We start from the raw sequence: 22185 nt of genomic DNA on the forward strand, positions 1-22185 counted from the left end.
GTTATTAATGGATTTTTACTATAATGTTATTAATTTGTGTTTTTTGAAATACTCAAGATGGTGTGATGAGTAGTTTGCATCAGTTAAGAGATTGGATTTCTTAGTGGAAATTTTGTAATTAAAATATTTTTTTCTTCAGTAAAGAGTTTAAACACTAAAAACAGCTGTTGTGATGTTGATAAAAGTGAGGTATCTACTATTCAGTCAACCAGTTTATATGAGATTTGATCAGCAGCTATTAAAGAAAAACTTACTTAAAGTGTGTCATCATTTATGCTCAGCTTCACCACTGAATCCAACTTTAAATATTGATAGATCATGTGTAGAAAGACTTAAATCTATTATAAGTAACGATAAGTTTTTACGAGTTCTTGTTGAAGGTGGAGGGTGCTCTGGGTTTCAATATAAGTTTGAAATTGATAATAAGATTGACCCTACAGAGGATATGTTATTTGAAAAAGATAATATTCAAGTTGTGGCTGATAAAGAATCTGTCAAAATATTAAATGGAGCAACTATAGAATACCACACAGACCTAATTAGAGCTGGTTTTCGCATCTCAAATATCCCTAAAGCAGAAAAAAGTTGCTCGTGTGGAGTGTCATTTTCTATTAAACTATGATTTTTTTCTGTTATTTTTCTAGAAAATATTTTTATTTAAAAATAATACTTGTAGAGAGTTTATACTGGTACTTCAGAAAGTTTTATGTTTTAAGGAATAAAATGTCAAACTTCATGAGATATTAAGTTGTTCTTAAATTTTTTGTTTTGTCTTCAAGTAATTTTATTTTTGTAAATTGTTTTTGTAAATAGTTTGTTTTAATTATTCTATTGTATATCAAAAGAAATTTAATAAGTGTTTTTTGTTTTATTTCTGTTAACATTTTTTTCTATTTATATATCCTTGTAAACTTATACTCATTTACATCCTTTACATTCTATACATATTTATATTCTTTTTGATAAGTTATTATTTCATTATTGTTTATATTAAAGTTAAGTTTTCATTATTGCATATTAAAGTTAATTTACTAATATTTAGTAGATCACTTTAATGTGTTTGAACTTATGAATATCTACTTTATTTCTGTTTAGCAGAAAAATTAATACTTATTATTAGGTTATTATAGGAATATTTTCTAAATATGAGTTGATAAATTTATTCAAAATTGTTTCTATACATTGTAGAAGAGGTGTTCAATTTAAAATCTTAAAAGTTAAAAAATCAATATATTTTTTGAAAAGCAACAATAAAAAAGATTGAAAATAATCTTTTATGGAGGAGATTTAAAACAGGTTCAGTTTTTTTTTTTTTTTTTTTTTTTTTTTTTTTTTTTGACAAATAAGTTAGAAAACATTTTACAACATTTTTTTTCAGAATTTCTTATAATGCAAACTCCCACAAACAAAGATTTAAAAGTACAATCAAAGTTATTGTCATCTTTACAAACGCCTGACTCACCACACAAACAATTAGTTGATAGCGCAGTTAAGCGGAGAGTTTCTGATATATGTGTTTCTTTCCATAAATATATTCAGCAATGGGAGTCAGATAATCAAATTAGTTTTAACACTGCCAATACTCTTTGTAACTTATACAGTCAATGGAACATTGTTGAAGATGAGGAAGACAAACTCAGAGAAATCACAGAATCAGTTCAACAAAAGTACTATCTTAAGCTTGTACTGCAACGAGAAGATTTGCTCAAACAGTTGAAAGATCAACGTTTAAAAATGAAAGTTAACATCGAAAAGTTAAGCTCACTTGTTGACAGTTTAAAGGTAATTTATTACATGACTGTAGCTTCAACCACAAATCTTCAAGATTCTGGATTTGAAAATATGCCTATCATTTTCTCAACCTGGACTCCCAAGATGTTTTATAGAAATGCCAAGCTTATCTTAAACATGTACACAAAAGAATACTTGCTAAAGGAGTGTCTATATGACCATTTCTTTGCTTTTAGAGTGAAAAAAAACGAGAGTGTAAAAACTGGCATTTTGACACAATGTATTAGTGTGTGGCTTCACCAGCCTTATATTGAACCCAACTCAAAATTCTTGCTAGACTCTATGCTTATTGAAGCTGAATTAAAATAAACTCTGACTTTACTTTGAATGGCATCCTGAATAACTTCCTAATTTTTAATATCTTGTTTTAGTTTATTTTGAGTTTCTTAGTTCATATTGTATATTTTTGTAAAAGAAAAAACTGGTCATTTCTTTGTAATACATTATTTCATGATAAAAAGGTATTTCCTAAAAAAAAAAAATTAAAAAGATAAGTTGATAATGATGATGACTGACTCTGATTCTTTTAACTGATGATTTTTTTTTCTATTTTAGTTATTTATTAAAAATATACAAGCAATGGTTGATCTTGAGGTTGTTCATAAGAAAACTGAAATGGTTTTGGTATAACTCATCTATTCACAAAAAATTTTCAAAATTAAAAAAATTTTAATAAAAAAGTGATAGATTCACTGTTTTTGTTTCATATTAAGATTTTCAATTATAGGAGGAGTTGGATTTGCCATATGAGGAAGAAATTTTGCGACATCCCTACTCTGTGAAATGCTGGTTAAGATACATTGAACACAAAATTGGAAACGGTGGAAAGGATCATGTTGTCAACCTAATCTATGAAAGGGCACTTAAAGAGCTACCTGGAAGGTACCTATTGCTAATTTGTTTGCTAGTAATTGTTAAATTAACAATAAAAAATTGATTAAATTATTTTTAGCTACAAGTTGTGGTACAATTATTTGAGATTGAGAAGAAAACAGACAAAGGGAAAGTAAGTTTTTTGTAATAATTTTGTTATTTATCAATTAAAAGTTACATCAGATTTCATTCATCATTTGTTCAAATTTTATAATGATTGTGTTTTTTTATTAAAAAAAAAAAAGACCAACATAGAAATAAAAAAATGTTAGAAAATGTAATTTATACCTTAAATAGGATTGTGATTTATGTTGAAAACATTTTAACATAATTTATAGATGTATTACAGATTCAATTTATGCAGATGCAAATAATGCTCATGAAAGAGCTCTGGTATTTATGCACAAGGTTAGTTTTCTCACAATATTGATTTTCAACATGATTAATTTATCAATAAAGTAGTTTCACTGAGACAAAGATGGTCAGCACCTGTTGTATAAATGTAAGAACAAATAAACTAAGTATTTAAAAAGTAGTATGAGCAAAATACTTATGAGTTTTGTATGAAAAACTCTCTGTTAACAGATAAGTTTTTTTTTTTTTTCTAGATGCCACGCATTTGGTTAGACTATTGTCAATTTCTAATGGATCAATGTTTTGTGACACGTACTCGCCATGCTTTTGATCGTGCTTTAAGAGCTTTACCTATTACTCAGCATTCAAGAATATGGCCTAAGTATTTAGCATTTGTCAATAAACACAATATTCCAGAGACAGCAGTAAGAGTTTACCGAAGATACTTAAAGGTTTCTTTATTTTTTTATTTGTTGAATAGTAACTTGCAACCATCTTGGATGGTTATTATCTTAAATTTGCCATTCATAAAGATATACTTAAAGATATCTTTATGAATGACAAATATAAGATAATAACTGTATAGGTTCTACTATTCAAATTTATATCTTGTGACTTTGCTTAAAAGAGTTTAAGATTTTAAAGCCTTTATATCTCGTGTCTTTGCTTAAAAGAGTTTAAGATTTTAAAGCCTTTAAAGAGTTTTTAAAATTTTTTTCCAGAAGGTTTTTGTTGGTTTTGTTTACTTATTTTATTCTCATTAATTCAAAAATATTTTTGTTTATAATTATTTCATACAGCTTGAGCCAGAAAATACGGAAGCTTATATTGATTACTTAATGGAAATTGGATGGTTAGATGAAGCTGCCTCAAAATTAGCTTTTATTATCAATCAGGTAATCATTTCTCTACATGAAAATTCTATCAAAGTTAAGTCTATCAGCTTTAAAGTGACCATATTTTAGTCCTAAAAAATTTTTTCTGAAAAATTGATTTTCTTTTTCAGGATAATTTTATTTCTAAGAAAGGAAAATCAAATCATCAGGTAAAAAGTAAATCTTTTTATTACATACCGTATAAATTTTCAGTTTACTGTGATTTTTTTTTAAGCCTGTTTTTCCTTATCTGTTTGAAATCTTTTGTTGACAATAATTTTTTTTCTAAAATGTCTTCTTTTACTTTCAAGTTTATGACTAGAGAAATATCACTTTACTTTTTTATAAAAATTTGAAATCCTTTTTTTGAAAATCACTTGCTCAGTATGTCAACTTCAACTCATTTAATCTCCTTTTACCTCATTTTACTTAAGCACTTTTTCAATTTACCAGGAAAATATAAATTTGAAAGTAAAGTTTGTTTCAAATTTTAAGTTTAATTTTTACTTTCATTCAATTTAAAGACCTTAAATTTAAAAATATATTTTTTAAATAAAATTTTAGCTGTGGCACGAGCTTTGTGAGCTTATTTCTAAAAATCCCGAAGAGGTATTCATCTCATTACTTTTATTATTAGCATTTTTTTTTTGTTTTGTTAATTCTTTGTTTTCTTTGAAAATATCATATAGTATAACTTTTTCAGCTAATTACTAAAGTTATTTATTTTGAAAAACTTTAAAGAAAAAGATCTTCAAAAAAGAAGAAGAAAAAAAAAAAAGAAAGTAAAATACAGTTTTTAAAGATTTTATATTAAGAAATAAATAAGATTTTATTTATTGCTAGTGTTAGTTTTGTTATCCTAAATATATTTGCTAATCTGATAAATCTTTTTTTGTTAAGATGCATTGTCATTTTTGTATTCATAGGTCAAAAGTTTAAAAGTTGCAGACATTATTAATGGTGCATTACGGCGTTTTACTGATGGTCTTGGACAACTATGGTGCTCACTTGCAGATTATTATACACGGGGAAGTCATTTTGAAAGGGCAAGAGATGTTTATGAAGAAGCTATTCAAACAGTGATGACAGTAAGAGATTTTGGAGAAGTAAGTTTTAGTTTTTAATTAGAATAAAGTTTATTATGGATATTAGCATGGTTTTTGTAGCAACCTAAATGCTCCTGAAGCTTTAAAATGATTTATAAAAAAAAGTGTTTTTTAAGACAAGCTGTCCACTAATGTTTGTAAAATAATTAAAAAGTACCAAATACACAAAATAACTTTATAAGAGCAAATTCAATGTACGATTAACAGAAGATTGTTGTTGAGAATCCTGTTTGTCTTTAAATGAATTAAAAATCACAAAAGATTGACAAAGAAGTTGTGTATATTTTTTGCTTGTAGGTGCTTGTAAGTATTGAAAGTTAAAAGTTTCTGATTAGAAATTTTTTTCTTTTTTAATAAATGTTTTTATCAACACTCATCCAAGAAAAAATCTGTTATAGCTAATTTTGAAGTTATAATTTGGTTTGAAATTACAGCTTGATTTGAATAAAGTATTATAAAAAATTCTTAAAACTTGGTAAACTTGATCAGAGGTAAAAAAATTGACACCTTTACTTACATGTTGTATACTTTAAGATGAGAATTTATATTAGTTAATATATTTTGTTACAATTCAAGGTGTTTGATGCATATGCTCAATTTGAAGAAAGTATGATAAGTGCAAAAATGCAAGAATCTGAAGAGACAGGTCTTGATGATGATGGAGAAATAGATCTGGAGCTAAGGCTTGCTAGGTTTGAGATGTTGATGGACAGAAGACCTCTTCTTCTAAACAGGTAAAAGGTTAACTTAATTCATTTTATTTCAAAAGAAGAGTTAAACTTTTTTTTTTTTTTTTTTTGTAACAACCCAAAAAATCCAAAGTTCTCTTACAGTTGCTTTTTTGTTTGTTTGTTTTTTCAATTATCTCTTCTCATAATATTTTAAAATTATCTTTGTTATTATTTTTAAAATTTTGTACATATTTTTAAAATTTTCTTTATTAAAGATACAGGAATAGTTTTTAAACATTATATATATGATACAGGGAAGGAAATAAATAAAAGACACAGTAAAAATGAGAACAAATTCAATAAAGTAAATTCACCTTTTTCTCTGGGCAACTTTCCTACAAATAAATAAAAAAGTGTTTATAGCAAATTTATAGTAACTGTGTTTAAATATTCCTAAGTGTTCACACTACTTATTTTATAAATTCTTACAATCATGAAGTTTTTGGTTGAATATGATGAAATTCAGCACCCTTTAATCAGTAGCTACTCAAAAACTACTTCACAGATTTTTCTAATTTTTTTACACAATAAAGCTGTGTTATTGTTTGACTGTATTGGTGTTAAACATTTGTTATCGTTGTTAGACTAAAATGCGTAAAAAAAAATTAATCAAGAAAAAGTTTAGAATATTTTTCTTTAAAATCCTTCTTTGTCTTAAGTTGACATTTCATGATTGACTGGTGTTACTTGATTTTTAGTTGGATTTATTTTGTGAGTTATTGATCTATTAAAAGAAAAACAGGAAGGAGGAAAAAAGGGTTTAAAGATAGATATAAAGCAAAATCAATCATTTGCTCCATAAAGGCAAGTCCACTTGTCAGTTGCAGAGAGATCTTACAAGAAAAATTAAATGCAGCTAAGCTTTGATAGAAAATGTGCTTAAATCTCAAGAATATAAAGGATATTACAAAAAGAAAAATCCAAAGTGAAAAAAATTAATGTAGAAATTAAAGCAATTTTTTATTCAAAAAAGCTATATAAATTTTTAAGTTGAGAAAACTTATGCATAATTGAAAACAATAAAAACCAAAAACAGACACAATTCCCAGGCCGAAGATATTTTTATCAGTTGGAAGCTTAAGACGCCAACAAATTCAAGTATATTCAGACTGAGAAGTTTGCTCCAAAGTTCCTTGTATGGCAAGCAATCTGTTCCTTTGGTTTGAAAAGTGATTTACTCATAAGACTTTGAACTTGGATTTATATATAGAAGAATACTCAAAGAAGTGTCTTTTGTCATTCATTAAAAAGTATGATATGTCCACAATATTTTGGCCTGATTTGGCCTCTACTCCAAGAAGTTACTGGAACGTTATGAACAAAATGGCATCAAATTGGTACCTTTTTTTTAAAATTATTGGTCAATTATAAAAGAAATTTTGTCCAATTTAAAATGTAAAAAAAAAATAATTTAGTTGAATTAATTAGTTTTTAAGTAATTACTGATTAAATGGTGCTAAATTTCTTTGTGTTCAACTGATAGAGAATTCAGTCAATGAATAGTTTTTACTGCTACTTTTAACATTAGGAAGTCTTTTTAAATATAAAGCTTTTACTAAAGAAAATAAATGTGATAATTGTAATATTGTAAGAAATGGAGTTGAAAAATGTTACAGAAAAAATCTACCTGATGAATTTTATTTACGTCCTTGTTAAAATGTAAGATTATATAAGTATATTTTATATATATATGTATGTATGTATGTATGTATGTATGTATGTATGTATGTATGTATGTATGTATGTATGTATGTATGTATGTATGTATGTATGTATGTATGTATGTATGTATGTATGTTTGTATGTATGTATGTATGTATGTATGTATGTATGTATGTATGTATGTATGTATGTATGTATGTATGTATGTATGTATGTATGTATGTGTATATATTAACTATACTTAGTGTTTTACTTCGACAAAATCCTCATAATGTTCATGAATGGCATAAACGTGTTCAATTATATGAAGATAAACCTCACGAAATTATAAATACTTACTCAGAGGCTGTCCAAACTGTTGATTCAATGATAGCTACTGGAAAACCTCATACACTTTGGGTGGAATTTGCAAAGTTTTATGAAAAACATGGGCAGATAAAAGAAACAAGAATAGTGTTTGAGAAAGCTCTTAAAGTAAAATACAGACATGTTGAAGATTTGGCAAATGTTTGGTGTGAATATGCAGAAATGGAATTACGAAATAAGTAAGTGTAATATCTAATAAAGTTGTATAACTAACCAATAAAAAATATTTAAAAATGTAGTTTAATTTTTTTAATACTTGCACTTTAATTTTACATTATCAGTATCACAAATAAAAATTAAATTAAGTTCAACTACATCAAGTTTCAAATAAATTAGTTCTTCAAAATTTATTAAGATCTACGATTTAACTCAATTCCACTCTAGTGGCCGAATGGGGCTCCAGCCACAGGAAAAAGATGTTAGCAGGAGTTGTTAGCTAAAACTTGAAAAAATTTTTAAAAATTTTAAAATTGATGCTTTTACTGCTTTAACGTTTTTACATATTTCAAAAGAAATTGAAGCCAGAGCAAAGAAATTATAATCATATACAGTACTGTGAATAAGTTTTAGCTCACCATAAGTTTATAATTTTTTTTGATTTTATCGTAAAAATATGAAGGGCTTATGAAGTAAAAAAAAATCAGGTTTATAGACATATATTACAAACAAAAATATCTAGAAATAACTTGATAAAATATGATACAAAAAGAAAGAACAATTAATACTTCGTATGTTCGCCTTTTACGTTGATCACAGGAGCGAATCTCCTGGAAATTGATTCATATAATTTTGTAATGAAATTTTGTGGAATATTGTCCCACTCTCTTTTTAATATTCTAAAACATTCTTCAACATTTTTGGGGTTATATTCAGCCTTTTTTTTTTATCCAAATAATCCCAAACATGTTCAATAATGTTCAAATCTGGACTTTGAGGAGACCAGTTCATTACTTCGAGAACTCCCTCCTCACACTTGTCCTGTAAATATTTTTTGGCCACTAGGGAACAATGTTTGGGATCATTGTCTTGCTGTAGAATGAAATTATTACCAATTAGTCTCATTCCAGATGGTATTGCATGATGTCTTAAAATTTCTTTATACTGTTCTCCTGTCAGTTTGCCATCAATTCTGATTAAATCACCTACTCCAGATGATGAAATACAACCTCAAACTAAAACAGAACCTCCGTGCTTGACTGTTGGATGTAGACAATCAGGGTGATAAGCCTCTCCTACCCTTCTTCTTACATACTGTTGTCTTCTGCTACCGAACAATTTAAGTTTTGATTCATCTGTGTATAGTACATGGTTTAACATTCCTTGTGTCCAATTATTATGCTGTTTTGCATACTTAAGTCTTTTTTATTTATTCCCACGACATAATAAAGGTTTTTGAACTGCAACACACCCTCTTAACCCAGCTTTTAGCAAATGTCGTCGAATGCAAGATGAGGAAACATTTGTCCCAGTCTCAGCCTGAATGTCTTGGGCTAGTTCACTAGAGGTTTTTTTCTGATTTCGCAGAGACACATTTTTAAAATACTTTGTTATGTTTTGTAAGCTTTGGGGGTCTTCCACTTCGGATTTTATCCTCAAGAAATCCCGTGTTTTTAAATTTTTTTATAATTTCTCTAATGGCTGTCCTTGAATATTTTGTTTTTTGGACAATTTGTTGTTGAGAATAACCTTCTTCATGAAGCACGATAATTTTTTTACGTTCCAGTAGTGGAATTTTACTCATTTTATTACTTAAATAACAATAAAAAGAAAAATACAAAAGAAAAAAGAAAAAAAACAAAAAAAAACAAACATAAATTAGAAGTTTCGCTCTTAGAAAAACAAAAAATAATGTTTAACACACAGTATCTATGAAATATGTTTGTAAACTGTACTATCATCTAATATGAAGCCTTCACAGCAATAAATAAACAAAAATACAAGAGCAAACTAAAAACAAACGAGCTGATACGAATTGGGTTCAGATCAGCATACAATAAAAATAAACACGTTAGATATCTAAATACAAAAATCTATGTAAAATTTTGATAAATATTGCTTTTGTTTGTGAAAATAGCGTTTAGTATTGTTTGACGTTAGACATTATTTTATATAAAAAAATAATCAGAAGATATTATTCAAAATCTGTTAAAAAACATGAGTTTTATTAAGTGGGCTAAAACTTATTCACAGTACTGTATATATGTGTGTGTGTGTGCGTGTGTGTATAATGTGAAAATATTAAGTTTTCTGTAAAATAATAATTTTGATTAAAGAAAGTTAAGCTGCCCTGGCCCCAGTCAGTTACTTATCTTAAGTGGTGGTGTTTTTTCCTTTCTGTAAAGATTTTATGCTGAAATTTTTTCTCAGTAACAACGATGAAGCTTTAAAGGTGCTTCGTAGAGCAACAGCTGTGCCTCGAAAGAAAATAGGAACTAGTTATCATGACCAAAAAGAGACTGTTCAAAATCGTGTACATAAATCAATTAAAATCTGGTGTATGTATGCAGATTTGGAAGAAAGCCTGGGTACCTTTCAGGTTTTAGTTTCTGCTTTTATTACTCATTACTTTTAATAGTATAGTAGAAATTTTTAATGACAAATACTTTGTAAAATGTTCTTTTATTTCTTTTTAGTCAACAAAGGCTGTTTATAATCGAATTATTGATCTACGAATTGCAACACCTCAAGTTATTATAAATTTTGCAAGTTTTTTGGAAGAACATAATTATTTTGAAGAATCTTTCAAAGTATAATCTAATTTGTAATCTATTATCTTAAAATAATTTTTTTTAATGTAAAAGATTAACTCTAAATACATTTACAGCATCCAAAAGTAACAGTTAAACAATCAATCATTATTATTATTATTATTATAGGCATATGAACGTGGTATAGCTCTCTTTAAATGGCCTCATGTGTATGATATTTGGAATACTTATTTAACAAAATTTATCAAAAGATATGTGAGTTTTCTTATTTTTTAAAGTTACTTACATATGCAAACTTTTTTTTTAATTTTATTGTAAACAATATATTTTTATGTTGTATTAACTTATTATTTATCTTACTATTATGATTATTATTATTATTGATATTATTAATTTATAGTTATTCTTCACTTTAATGGAATGAAGCTATTTTGTCATTATTTTTTAATCTTTCAATGTTTGTAGTTTTTCTGTAGCTTTTTTTCTTCCTATACACAAATGTGAAACAAATTCACTTTCAAAAGTAAAATGCAAAAATCTTAAACGAGAATGAAAGAGTATTTAGCTGAGGCAATATTGTTTATGGTTAATAATTATCATCTAATGTAATTTTCAATCTAAACCTTTTAAACTGTGTCAGAAGAATAACAGAGTTGCTTTTTTTTTGCTAGAATTTAAACTCAGTCAATGATAAAACACCTTTTCTGAAAAGCACTCTTTATCTGTTTAACATCTGTTTATCTGTTTAATATACTATTGGTTAATTTAATTTTTGTATTTGTATATTAAATGAATTTTAATAATTTTTATTTATGAATTTTAACACATTTTTAGGGTGGAAATAAACTTGAAAGAGCCAGAGATCTTTTTGAACAATGCCTTGAAAATTGTCCTGAAAAATATGCTAAAAATCTTTATCTTTTATATGCTAAACTTGAGGAAGACTATGGTTTATCTAGACATGCTATGGCAGTCTATGAACGAGCAACTAAAGCTGTGCCTAAATCTGAGCAGTTTGAGGTAAATTTATTGAAATATTTTAGATTAAAAATTATTTTATGATAAATTTCAAGCTCAAAAAGCTTTAGGGACTAATATTAGGCCTTAAGGAGTTACATAAAATACACTGTACAAACATAGAGAAAAAAAAATTGGATCCTTAATGAAACACTTACCTTTATTGAATTTAATCAAAGTGTGTAATAATCCAAGAGACTAATGATTGCTGTAATAGGAGAAGCTGCTGCCAAACATAGCTCAAAATGACTAAGCATAAAAACATGTCACAACTTCCATAAAAAAGTAAAGGTTAGATACAAGCATGGTAGTCATTAATAACTAAGCTGAACAAGATATTGCTTCTCAGAATTTCAACAGCAAATCAACCAAAGATGAGGAACAACTTCAGTCTCTCCTTCAAGTTGTGAGTGGTCATTGTAAGCAATGACCACTTACAACTTAACTGTACGAAAAGCAAATTTGCAAGTCACGCAAGCACAAGCAATTTTAACTATTGAGCTAAGCTGACAGGCATAATAATACTGCACTGAACTTTGCAACTTGATAATTGGCAGAAACTTTTCAAGTGATAGTTTTATGCAACTGAAGAGACTGTAACTGCACATTTAATGTTGTTTAAGAAAATCTAACAACCAGGTGGCAAATACTTTCTTAAAGATTTTTTTGTCTACTTTTAACAGTACCCTTATCAAAAGAAATGTTCTAAGTTTGAACCCATTTTGAAATGATAAAAGGTTTTTCTAACTGTTTCTAACTAAAAAATTTTTGTCTTTTTAATTCATTTAACTTTTAGTACTTTTATATTTATTTATGTTTTTTTAATTATTATTAGATTTTATTCTATTTTTTCTTCTACATTAGATTTTATATATTATACTATTATTTCTGTAATAAATTTCCGATATTTACACTTTTATATTTATTAGATTTTCAATAATGCAATTCTCTTTTTGTTAAATATTTGATATTTATACTTCTACATTTATTAGATTTTCAATATTTATATCAAAAGAGCAGCAGAATTATTTGGAATAACTCATACTCGAACTATATACGAAAAAGCTATTGAAGCACTATCAGATGATCATGCCAGGTTCGGTGGCTGGATAAAATTTTTACCTTTAATTTACTTAATCAAAATGTTTCTAATGTTTTAAGATTTCTAGGTTAATTTAGGACTGTTTGTTTACGCTATGCGGACCTTGAAACAAAACTTGGTGAAATTGATCGGGCTCGTGGAATCTACAGTTTTGGTTCTCAAATGTGTGATCCAAGAGTAAGTTGTTGCTTCTTTTAAGGTGTATTTTCTTCATTGAATTTTTGCATTGAACTAATTTTTATCTTTTGTTCAAGTTTACTAAATTTTCTATGCGTTATCATTACAGATTACAGCAAATTTCTGGAAAGCTTGGCATGATTTTGAAGTCAAGCATGGTAATGAGGATACATTTCGAGAGATGCTACGTATTAAGAGAAGTGTACAAGCTCAATACAACACACAGGTAATTTTTTAGCTTTGGATTACTAGACAAATTTTTATACAAAATTTTAACATAGCTGTAAAATATTAATGCTTCAATAAACTGATTCTGACCAGAAATTGAGAAGGTAGCTGTTTTTGAAAAACAATTTTCATGTGTATGTATAGTTGCACATTCATAATGAAAGTATCAAAAATACCTCAAGAAGTCATTTTCATGAATGAAAAATATGACCACCCTTGTTAAGATTTAGGGGTAAAGGGTGGGGTCTGAAAAAAAGGTATGAAAGAGAACCATTTAATTTACAACAGTTTTGAATAAAACCAACCCATCACCCTTAAAGTTGTTTTTCTCAATACCAAAAATGGAGATGCTTTCGTGACGTTTTCATTATAAATGTGTAACAAGCACGTGAATGTTCAAAAATATGTTTATCTGAGATACTGAGGCATCCTAAAGAATCCACTTCCCATTTTGTGTATTCTTTTTTTTTTTTTTTTTTTTTTTTTTTATTTAAAAAAAAATGGTGTATTCCCTTTTTAAACGCAGAAAACTTTTGATGCTTTTTCTTGTTTTTGACACTTTTTTTTAACTTTGAGTGCTCTCGAAATTTTTGAAATATTCTCGTGTTTATGTTTGGTTAATCCGATTAAAATAAGAATTTAGAAGTTGAATTTTATTCTGATGCCTTTTACATCTATTTTTAGGTCAACTTTATGTCCGCGCAACTTCTTGCGTCACAAGCAAATTCAGGTTTGATTTTATTGATAAACAATCTTTATTGCGTCAACGTGTAAATTTTTTCATTCATTAAAGTTCTCAATGGCGAGAGTATCTTTGTGGCGAATTTTTTTCAACTATGTATAGTAGATACCTCCTACCCTTGAAATATTATCCGTTTTCGGCTGAAAGCCGACCGCGATGCAAACATAAGTATCGAGCTTTTTATGGAAGTTTTGTTTTTTTCTTTAACAATTGATAAATCACTTAGTACAAATTTCTATCTTGAAAAATATCGAATTTACAATAATTTACTTTGATATCCGAAATTCTCAAATTGAATTTAAAAGTTTGCGATTCTAACACCATATACATTCTTTAATTTTGTTTCATCCCTTAAAAATACTGCACAATAGTGTTATTCAATAAATTATGTTAATTTTTTAAAAGTACCAAACCAATTTTTGTATTCGCATAAATTTTTCATCCCAGAAACTTACTGTTTTAAACGCATTAAGTGTTATATTTTAATAAACTTCATCCGCTATTAACGGAAAGACGAAACGCCAAAGGCTAAATAAACATTTTTCTAAATGCGTTGTATATATGCATTTTTCCAAAGACGTTATAACGATTGTGAACAAATTCTTTAGAACATTAAGCTAAAAATGTTATTCTATACGGAAGTAAATTGTTGATTAAAAAATTGCAATATTTGTAGATGCAATTTGACCAAAAATTCATATTTGATTGGGCAGAGGAATTGCTCGGCCAGAAAAAAGTTTACTGAAATGCTGAATTTTCTGTTAAAAGCGTGCACTCCTAACCCAAAAACTTTTTTTTTTTTTTATTACCGAAAACTGGCATTAATGCATGAAAAATACACATAATCTATATGTTGTTATTTCATGTTTTATATCTTCAGAAGCTGATTCAAAAAACGTCATGGAGAAGCTAGAAGAACAAGCTATTGCTATTGCCGAAGAAGCGGCTAAAGACGCTCCTTCCTCTAATATCGCTTCAAAAAGCGTCCTTTTTGTTCGAGGTGAAACAAGTACTGTTGGTGAATACGAACAATCTAAAAATCCAGATGAAATTGATATTGCTGAAGCCAGCTCTGAAGATGATGGCGACGAAGGTAAGTTAACCGCTTATCCGCTTTTTTTTTTTTATTTTCATCTTCCTTTTTTCTTTTCGTTGGTTGTTACTTTTTATTTTAAAATATTTTTAGATGAAATTCAGTTGATGCAGAGGGAGGTTCCTGAGGAGGTAACTTCGATTTTCTGTGAAAAATATTTTTATCTTTGAGCTCGCTTATGTTAATGCAACTGTGGGAACTTTTAATGAAGTCATTTAAGTCAAAAATTTATCTTGTAATAATGTTATCGTGTAATGTACTAAAGTATTTACATTCCTTAAATTGACAATCGCTCTTTGAAATAACCTTTTAAGAGTTTTGGAATTAATTTAAAATTATTGATTTCTTTTTCTAGGTTTTTGGTGGTGTTACGAGGAGCTCTTCGGCGTCATAATATTTTTTATTTTTAAAAGTTCTTGTAATAAAAGAAATTTTTTACTTAGTGAATTCTTAGTGAACTTTTCTCGCCAAAAACGCTTTTCATCAGCGTCGGCGTTTTTCTTCTTTATGAAGCTTTTTTTTGTTTGTTTGTTTAGGAAAACCTCAGATTAAAGAGGGTGTTACTTGCTATTACTTTTTTATACAAAAAAAAATTAATAAAGGTTCTACTCCCTTTATTTCTAAAGTTTTCAAGAATTAAAAATTCAAAGAGCTAAAACCCTCTAATAATATTGTCCTTAAACTACATTGGAATGATTGCTTCTCTCTCGTGGATAAATTGGTGATGGTAGTAAATAGGCGATTGTTGTTTTTGAAATAAAATGCGAACAGTTAATTTTGAAAAAACATTTCATAAAAAAAAAATTGTGTATGTTTGACTCGTGTCATGTTTTTCCAATTTTGACCTGGTCAAACGGTACATTCTTGTTAAATGCAGACTCGCATCTTCTTGTCAAAAATGCAGATTCGCATCTTCTGTTAAGTTACAGTAGAAGCACCGTAGTTAAAAACCTTGTTACTAAGATACTTGTTACAGAATTATTTTCTTTAAAAATTGACATTCTAGCGTAAAAACCGGTTGGTAATCCACTCTCTAAATTTTCTTTTAGTCGTTTTAAGTTTTCAATTCTACAATTATTTCATCAAAAATTTCGTGGAAGAAAATAGCCTCTAAAAGTTGGAGGAACTATAAAGACTGGTCTGGAATATTTCCAATAATATACTTTGAATATTTCTAACACGCTTTATAAATGTTGAATAAAAATAGATTTATCTAGAGTCAAAAGTTCGAAGTATTTTATGCAGAGTGAAAGGGAACTGCGAGGCAGAAATAAACTTTTGTCACTCAAATGCGAAAACAAATTGTTGTCTAGAGACGTAACAATACGCCATCGGGAACTCGAAAACTTTGATCTGAAAACTTTTTGTAAAAACATCAGCTATTGTCAATTTGATAAAAGCCACGTTACATTAAATTTCTACTGATGCCAAATTATTACGGATTAAATACGGATCCGTAATACAAATTACGGATAAAGATCAGTGGTTTTTATCAGTAATTAATCTTTAAATTTATGAAAAACTGTAAATTATTGGAAGAATTTTAAAAACTTTCTATTAACTTCTTCACAATTGGCTTACGGATTTTCAAGCAAGAACACTTTTCAATACTTAAACAAGAGTTAATTGACCTCCAAATGTTTTCCTCTATTCAAACGTTATATGTTGTTGCAGAGAGCTTAACTAATAGTAGCAAAGGTAAGCAATGTCGATCGAGTATAAAAATGGCATCCTTAGCAACCCCTAACAAAGTTTAAATAAAAGAAATAGGAAAAAAAAAAAAAAAAAAAAATGCTGATTAATTTTATATTCCTTCTCGATAAAATAAAAACACATTTTTTTAAATAATACATATATATTAATAATTTACAACTAAACATATTAAAGTCTTTTTCATTTCCGCACTATATTGTTTGAATTCCCGTGATTTCTACTGATTGGCAAAATCCGTACTGTAATCACAATTGCTGGCATCGCCAAACAAATACACTTAAAAAGAAAATCTTTATAATAAAAAAAAACACAAACTTTTACTTCTTAGCAAAGTTACTCCAGGAAAGTAAGTTCATTTGCCAAACAAACGCATTCATTCGTATATATAAAAATAGAATTTACCAAGAATCGTCTCCGCCTGTAGAAACTAAATATTTGTCACCTTGCGTGAACCGAACATTAGTCACATGTGCTGAGTGACCGAAAAATTCCTTTCCTTTGGTCTAAATAAGTTTTAAATAAAAGAGAGAAGTGAATACGTTAAGCACATTTTTAGTGAACTCACGAATAAAACTAACATAAATGCAAGACGCGTATAATGTAAAGAAACTATGATTTGATTATATTACAATAAGGTTTTCACTATTTGTTTTATTGAGGCCTATCAAAACTGTATTATATATTTTCGGCACCAGCAAACAATCGCTTTTTCCGTGAGAAACCTGTTTCAATAATGCAAAAGATTTGTTATAATAAATTTTATTATACCAAATGATTGCAGTTGTTTTTTTATGCCAAGTAGTTTTCGCCGTATATCGATGATGTTATCTTGAGGCGGCTTCCCACTTATAAAATGTTTTCCGCGAGACGTAGCAGAAAAATGTTTTCCATGTGCTTTATTTACCTCGGTTTTCTTTTCCGTTTCGTTCCAACCAACAAAATACTCTCAAAACATCCGAAATTCTGTTCCGTTTCGCAAAAAATTTACTATAAGTGGAAAGCTGTCGCTAAATAACGTTAACTTGAAAAATGCTTTTAGACAAAAAAAAATAATAGTCATAAGCCGTAAAAATAGCCGTTTACGTGTTAAACAATACCCTAATATCCTTAACACTCCGCCAACTTAAAACAAGGAATGAACATCCTTATTTATTCTTCTTCCAAATGGTTTGTTTACTTTAAAATTGTGTTACATAAGAAAAAAGTGTTATACAAAAAAAAAAAAGAAAAAAAAAAAAAAAAAAAGAAAAAAAAAATGTATATATCGAAAAGAAGAATAAAAAAGGAAACAATAGTGAACAATTTTTTTTTGAAAAATTTGAACAATAAACACCATTACAAAAAGATTATTTTAGGACTTCGTTTTCTTTTTGCAGTGCTAGATCAGCTTTTGCGTAAGGAACGCAAAGGTTTATTTATGCAGCCGTTCGTAACAGAATGTCATAAATCAACTTGGTGAAAATCAGGACGGGGGCAATTTTCCAATTGTATTAGTTTCAGTTAACCGTGAAAATATATTTGAATAATAATTATTTTTACTTTTTGTCTCAACGAGAGAAAAGCTGAAACATATTAATCTTTTGAATTTTATGAAAAACTTACATATCGTTGTGAAACCGGGAAATCAAACAACTTAACAAAGCCAAAATCATCTCCACTAGCCAATGTTTTTCCAGAATGTGACAGATGAGCGCAGTTTATATCTCCGTTAGAAGAGTTCTTCGACCATATGCCAATTACGTTCGGACCAAGAATGCTACAAAGCAGCAGTCAAAAATAGAGTTAGCGCAAGAAAATATTTAAAATTAAGGAAACTTGGTTTCACGCACAAAACAAAAAAACTACCATGTCCAACTGCTCCATATCATACGCTTTTTTTCGTTTTCATCTGTAATTTGAGTTCCATCAGGTATAGAAAATATCAGATGCTCAAAAGCAGCTGTGCATACCTTAAAAATGAAAATCAGACTTAGTTATCTAGAAATTTTCTCTTCCTATCATTAGTTTTGCGAATGCAGAATGCATCTTTAAAAAATTGGCTTCAGAACAAAATACACATAAAATTCTCACTTCAATTTTCTTTTAGTTAATTTTTCGAAAAGTTTTTCCTGAAAAGTAAGTGACGTAATGAGAATTTCATAGGTAATCAGAATTAGTTTCTTTCTTCCTCGATTACGTGGATAAGATCTGGAGGAAGAACAAGAAATGATCAGATTAATAATTGAGAAGAACTCAAAAAGATTTAGCAACTTTTCTTTTGAATTGAAAAAAGAAATGTTGAAAACGAAAATTCGAACCGTGAGAAACGCGGTAAGATCAAAAGCTTGCTCATAAAACATTCAAGAAGATACTTTTTTATTTGCCACCTGAGTGTAACACAAGGGCGTGCCATACAAACGTTAAAATACAGAATAGTCAACTCAAATAATTAGTTTAATCATATATTCATTTAGTTGCAAAATGTCTCTTCGTCTTTTTTCATAACTTTTTACAAGACTTTTTTTTAAATGATTTTTTGAACTACTTTTAGAAATTTACTCAAAATATTTTTTCTTAAACACCCACAAAATGACAATTTATTAAACATGCAGTTAGAAATGTAAACTGACGGGGGCCGTTACAACGGCCCTCGTTAAATTCGTTTGGCAACTTATAATTGAACAACAAACTTTAAAAATTTATGGTATTCAGTGGTTTCACGTTCGTGCGGTCAGAGAAGCGTACATGACGGTGGAAAAACAAAACAGCTGCTGTTTTCGTCTAAATATCGTTACATTCGGCACATCTTTTATCAGCATTAACCATTGATTTTTAGTCTGTGCTCTCTGATCCGTATGATTTTCTTTCCAAAAGAACAAAACGAGTTTCTTTTCAACGCCTAAATGTTTAACTGTGACAGAAGAAAATGTTCACTAGAAATTTCATTGCAAACAAAGTCACGTTTTAGCCGATTATCTAAGAGCAAACGATCAGTATTCCGAATCATCTGCATATTTTGCTGAATTGTTAAATTTTTAAAACTAAAATGCGCTTATGATGGGAGGCATATTAGGCCTTTTTTTTTTTTTTTGCTCCCAATCTTTTTTTTACTTCGTTTAACTTTTTCATTTATTATCAATTTTAACCTTGACTTGTCAGAAATGTTATTCTCCCACCCGCATTGTTGTATGCAAATGAGTATTAAATTTCGACATGTCGTAATAAAAGTAAACATATTGCTATGCCGATAAAAAACTGCAGACTAAAGTTAAACAGTCTTTTGTTGTTATTAAGCATTTATTAAAATCACACCTAAAAGTTTTAAAATTACGTTGTGTAAAATCATATTCATGGCAGGGACTTTTAACGGAGAATTTTTTAAAGCATTTTGGCATGCCAAAACCAGCCCATAGAACAATCATGGCGCCATTTAATTGAATTCACGGGAAGGTAAAGATTTCATTAAGACCTGGCAATTAGAAATTAATCCATCAGCTAATATTCAGGGGGTTTTCCTTAGAGAACAGTTGATATGAAATTGGATTAAGTTTTTAAGCAGAAAGATTTTTTAAAAAGTAAAATAAAATTTTCAATATATATTCCTTGGAAAGTTTGGCTTTTTTTGAAATGTATTCGACAAACTTTTTTTCGGAGATAAATTCGATTTGATTTTGGAGATAACATCTTAAAATTTTGTATTCATCTTAAATAAATATTGATTTTAACTGCTTATCCAAATAATTTTTAACTACCAATCCAAATGATTTTCTTAATTTTTACCATAAAATAATATACTTTGTACTGTTTAACATACTCAGTAACTTTTTTTTATTAAATAGATTTATATAACAATTCACATTACCCCCGCAATCATATTAATCTATAGTTTAAAAATTGTTTATTGTCTCTCGGTGAATCCCCTGGTTTCCTTTTTGAAAGTTCCGATTGCAATCGATTGCAAAGTATCTTTTAAAAACATATGGTCTATTTATAATTTACAATGCATAATTATACGCCTGAATTAGCATAAACGAATATATTACGAAGTGAACAATAGAACTATACAGAGATTAAAAAAAAAAAAAAAAGAAATTTAGCTTAGCTATATAAAAATGTAAACTCAACCACTCTTTCTTATTAAAGTCACTCAAAAGTTGAAATGTGCGAATCCTACAGAGAAAAAATGAAGCAAACCATCATTAAAGAGTTTGAAAAAGATATCGCCGATGTTAAAAGATATATAGCAAGGAACCGAAAAAAAGTGAAATTTGCAGACGATTGCGGTTTGATATTAGAAAAAAAACATTTTACACCAAATAAAGATGCTTCACAAACACTCTCTAAAGTCACAAACTTTTCGCACGTCAAAACTAATAACGAAGAATGTTACTTGGAGTCAACAGTCACCAACAGAAACGCAGTCCTTGGAACTGTAATAGTTCGCCAAAACGACCTAAAAGTGAGCAAGTTCAGGATTGTTTATACGTGGGACAACAAGGTTTATAACTCGACAAATCTCTATTATCCTGGGGTAGAAAAAAGCGAACGATTTTTGTTTAAAATACTTGCCCCAAGACAGCGATTGATGCTCAAAGAACAAAATGGAAGTCAAGTTGTAAAATTTCATTTGGAATACGAAGAAAAGAGGTTCATCCCACTAAACGATCAAGAATTTGAAGTGACATGGCGTTCTTGCTGACTCTAAACGGTTACGATTTTCTAGAGTATTTTTTTAAAACCGGTGCCGAGCATCGTTTCTTTTGTTTATCCCGTTGTTGTTGTTTTTTTTTTTTTCTTTTTTTGTTTTGTTTTTCTGTCAAGTTGCATGTTTTCTAGTTTTATCAAAAGTTTGCTAGTAATATTTACTTTTATTTATATTTTAATTTTAAATAAAAATCAACAAAAAATCAATTTGATGCCAGAATCATCAAAGAGATGTTCGAATAAAATATTGATATTAGTACCTAGATTATACTTAGGTGATGTGTACATATTAGTGAAAGTGTTATGTTCATTTTTGTTTAGTTAACACGATTTTATTAGAAATTAAGGTACGTTTTATGTACACTTTATGTTCCAAATTTGATTTTTTATATTATTCCGTCTAAAGCTTAATCATAAATTTTTTAATCAGTCGAATTAAAAATTTTTTTTTTTTTTTTTGAAAAATCTAAAAAAAACCTTTTTTTTTTCTTTTGACTTTTGAGGTTGCCATATCGAGTGTTACTCAAAGGATCTCGTTTTAGAAATCCTATTTATAATTTTGTAATTAAGAAGTTTTTTGTTTATGTATTTTTAAAAGATACACAAAAAAATTAAACTTAAAAAAAAAAACTTGTTAGAGTAAAAATCATTTAAAAAATCGAAAATAAATTCAAAAAGGATCAATTTGTGTTTTTTTATTGCTTCAACACAAAATTCTCCCCCTCCCCACTTAAGGAAATTGAGTTAATTAGATTTGCCTCACACTTTTTTATTTTGAATTTGCTAAAAAACCTGCTACAAGTGTTAAATACCTGCAACAAGTGCCACATAGCTTTACGTCAAATAATTCTTAGGAATATAATTCTTATGTCTAAATAAGGAGTTAAATTCTTTTAACGTTATTTACGTAGTTAAATCGATTTTGCTAAAAGAGCGCAAGTAACTAAAGTTTTGGAAAATGAAA

General features: G+C 28.2%; 4 protein-coding genes across 9 annotated transcripts in view; 3 read left to right on the forward strand and 1 right to left on the reverse strand.

Annotated features, from left to right (window-relative positions):
* The first annotated feature begins 35 nt into the window (after positions 1 to 35).
* LOC145183055 (iron-sulfur cluster assembly 2 homolog, mitochondrial-like) lies at positions 36 to 2230 on the forward strand. Its single transcript, XM_090084521.1, has 2 exons — positions 36 to 1296; positions 1379 to 2230. Exon 1 carries the CDS (start codon positions 173 to 175, stop codon positions 620 to 622), a length of 450 nt encoding a protein of 149 aa, XP_089940647.1. The 5' UTR covers positions 36 to 172; the 3' UTR covers positions 623 to 1296; positions 1379 to 2230.
* Positions 1187 to 15331, forward strand: LOC145182860 (pre-mRNA-splicing factor SYF1-like). 3 transcript variants are annotated; one of them, XM_090084515.1, is made up of 23 exons: positions 1187 to 1296; positions 2347 to 2415; positions 2519 to 2673; positions 2744 to 2797; positions 3003 to 3072; positions 3273 to 3470; positions 3819 to 3914; positions 4025 to 4063; positions 4458 to 4502; positions 4820 to 4999; positions 5576 to 5733; positions 7638 to 7937; positions 10126 to 10294; positions 10392 to 10505; positions 10635 to 10721; positions 11301 to 11486; positions 12476 to 12579; positions 12663 to 12762; positions 12872 to 12988; positions 13675 to 13720; positions 14613 to 14825; positions 14919 to 14956; positions 15181 to 15331. In XM_090084515.1, exons 2-23 carry the CDS (start codon positions 2371 to 2373, stop codon positions 15217 to 15219), a joined length of 2553 nt encoding a protein of 850 aa, XP_089940641.1. In that variant the 5' UTR covers positions 1187 to 1296; positions 2347 to 2370; the 3' UTR covers positions 15220 to 15331. The 3 variants fall into 3 exon arrangements, with proteins under 3 accessions (XP_089940641.1, XP_089940642.1, XP_089940643.1); XM_090084516.1 differs by lacking the exon at positions 1187 to 1296 and having other exon boundaries at positions 2256 to 2415; positions 14616 to 14825; XM_090084517.1 differs by lacking the exons at positions 1187 to 1296; positions 2347 to 2415; positions 2519 to 2673; ... (5 more) ...; positions 4458 to 4502; positions 4820 to 4999 and adding an exon at positions 5370 to 5490.
* On the forward strand, positions 1390 to 2100 carry LOC145183029 (cyclin-dependent kinase 2-interacting protein-like). The gene has a single exon (XM_080058341.2). The coding sequence runs from the start codon at positions 1390 to 1392 to the stop codon at positions 2098 to 2100; it is 711 nt and encodes a 236-aa protein (XP_079914467.2).
* Positions 15332 to 16617: 1286 nt separating the features above from the next.
* The window catches only part of LOC145183394 (echinoderm microtubule-associated protein-like 6), a 46562-nt gene continuing 40994 nt past the window's right edge, over positions 16618 to 22185 (reverse strand). For all 4 annotated transcript variants that reach the window (XM_090084522.1, XM_090084525.1, XM_090084526.1 and 1 more), the window contains 4 exons: positions 18384 to 18487; positions 18141 to 18294; positions 16941 to 17041; positions 16618 to 16814 (listed from right to left, as the gene is read on the reverse strand). In XM_090084522.1, coding sequence (XP_089940648.1) covers positions 16784 to 16814; positions 16941 to 17041; positions 18141 to 18294; positions 18384 to 18487 — 390 coding nt within the window. In that variant the 3' untranslated portion in view covers positions 16618 to 16783. The remainder of the gene's footprint in view (positions 16815 to 16940; positions 17042 to 18140; positions 18295 to 18383; positions 18488 to 22185) is intronic.

This window comes from Hydra viridissima, unplaced genomic scaffold, assembly GCF_058129835.1.
Source record: "Hydra viridissima isolate aposymbiotic clone 2 unplaced genomic scaffold, HvirCarnegie_v1 scaffold_4, whole genome shotgun sequence".
Taxonomy (NCBI): domain Eukaryota; kingdom Metazoa; phylum Cnidaria; class Hydrozoa; order Anthoathecata; family Hydridae; genus Hydra; species Hydra viridissima.

Excerpts from the sequence above, each read along its gene's own strand:
- LOC145183055 (XM_090084521.1), top strand. The coding sequence starts at position 173 with ATGTTGATAAAAGTGAGGTATCTACTATTCAGTCAACCAGTTTATATG.
- LOC145183029 (XM_080058341.2), top strand. The coding sequence starts at position 1,390 with ATGCAAACTCCCACAAACAAAGATTTAAAAGTACAATCAAAGTTATTG.
- LOC145182860 (XM_090084515.1), top strand. The coding sequence starts at position 2,371 with ATGGTTGATCTTGAGGTTGTTCATAAGAAAACTGAAATGGTTTTG. Across the intron at positions 2,798-3,002 it reads AGAAAACAGACAAAGGGAAA|ATGTATTACAGATTCAATTT; the intron begins GTAAGTTTTTTG and ends CATAATTTATAG. Across the intron at positions 14,957-15,180 it reads AGAGGGAGGTTCCTGAGGAG|GTTTTTGGTGGTGTTACGAG; the intron begins GTAACTTCGATT and ends TTCTTTTTCTAG.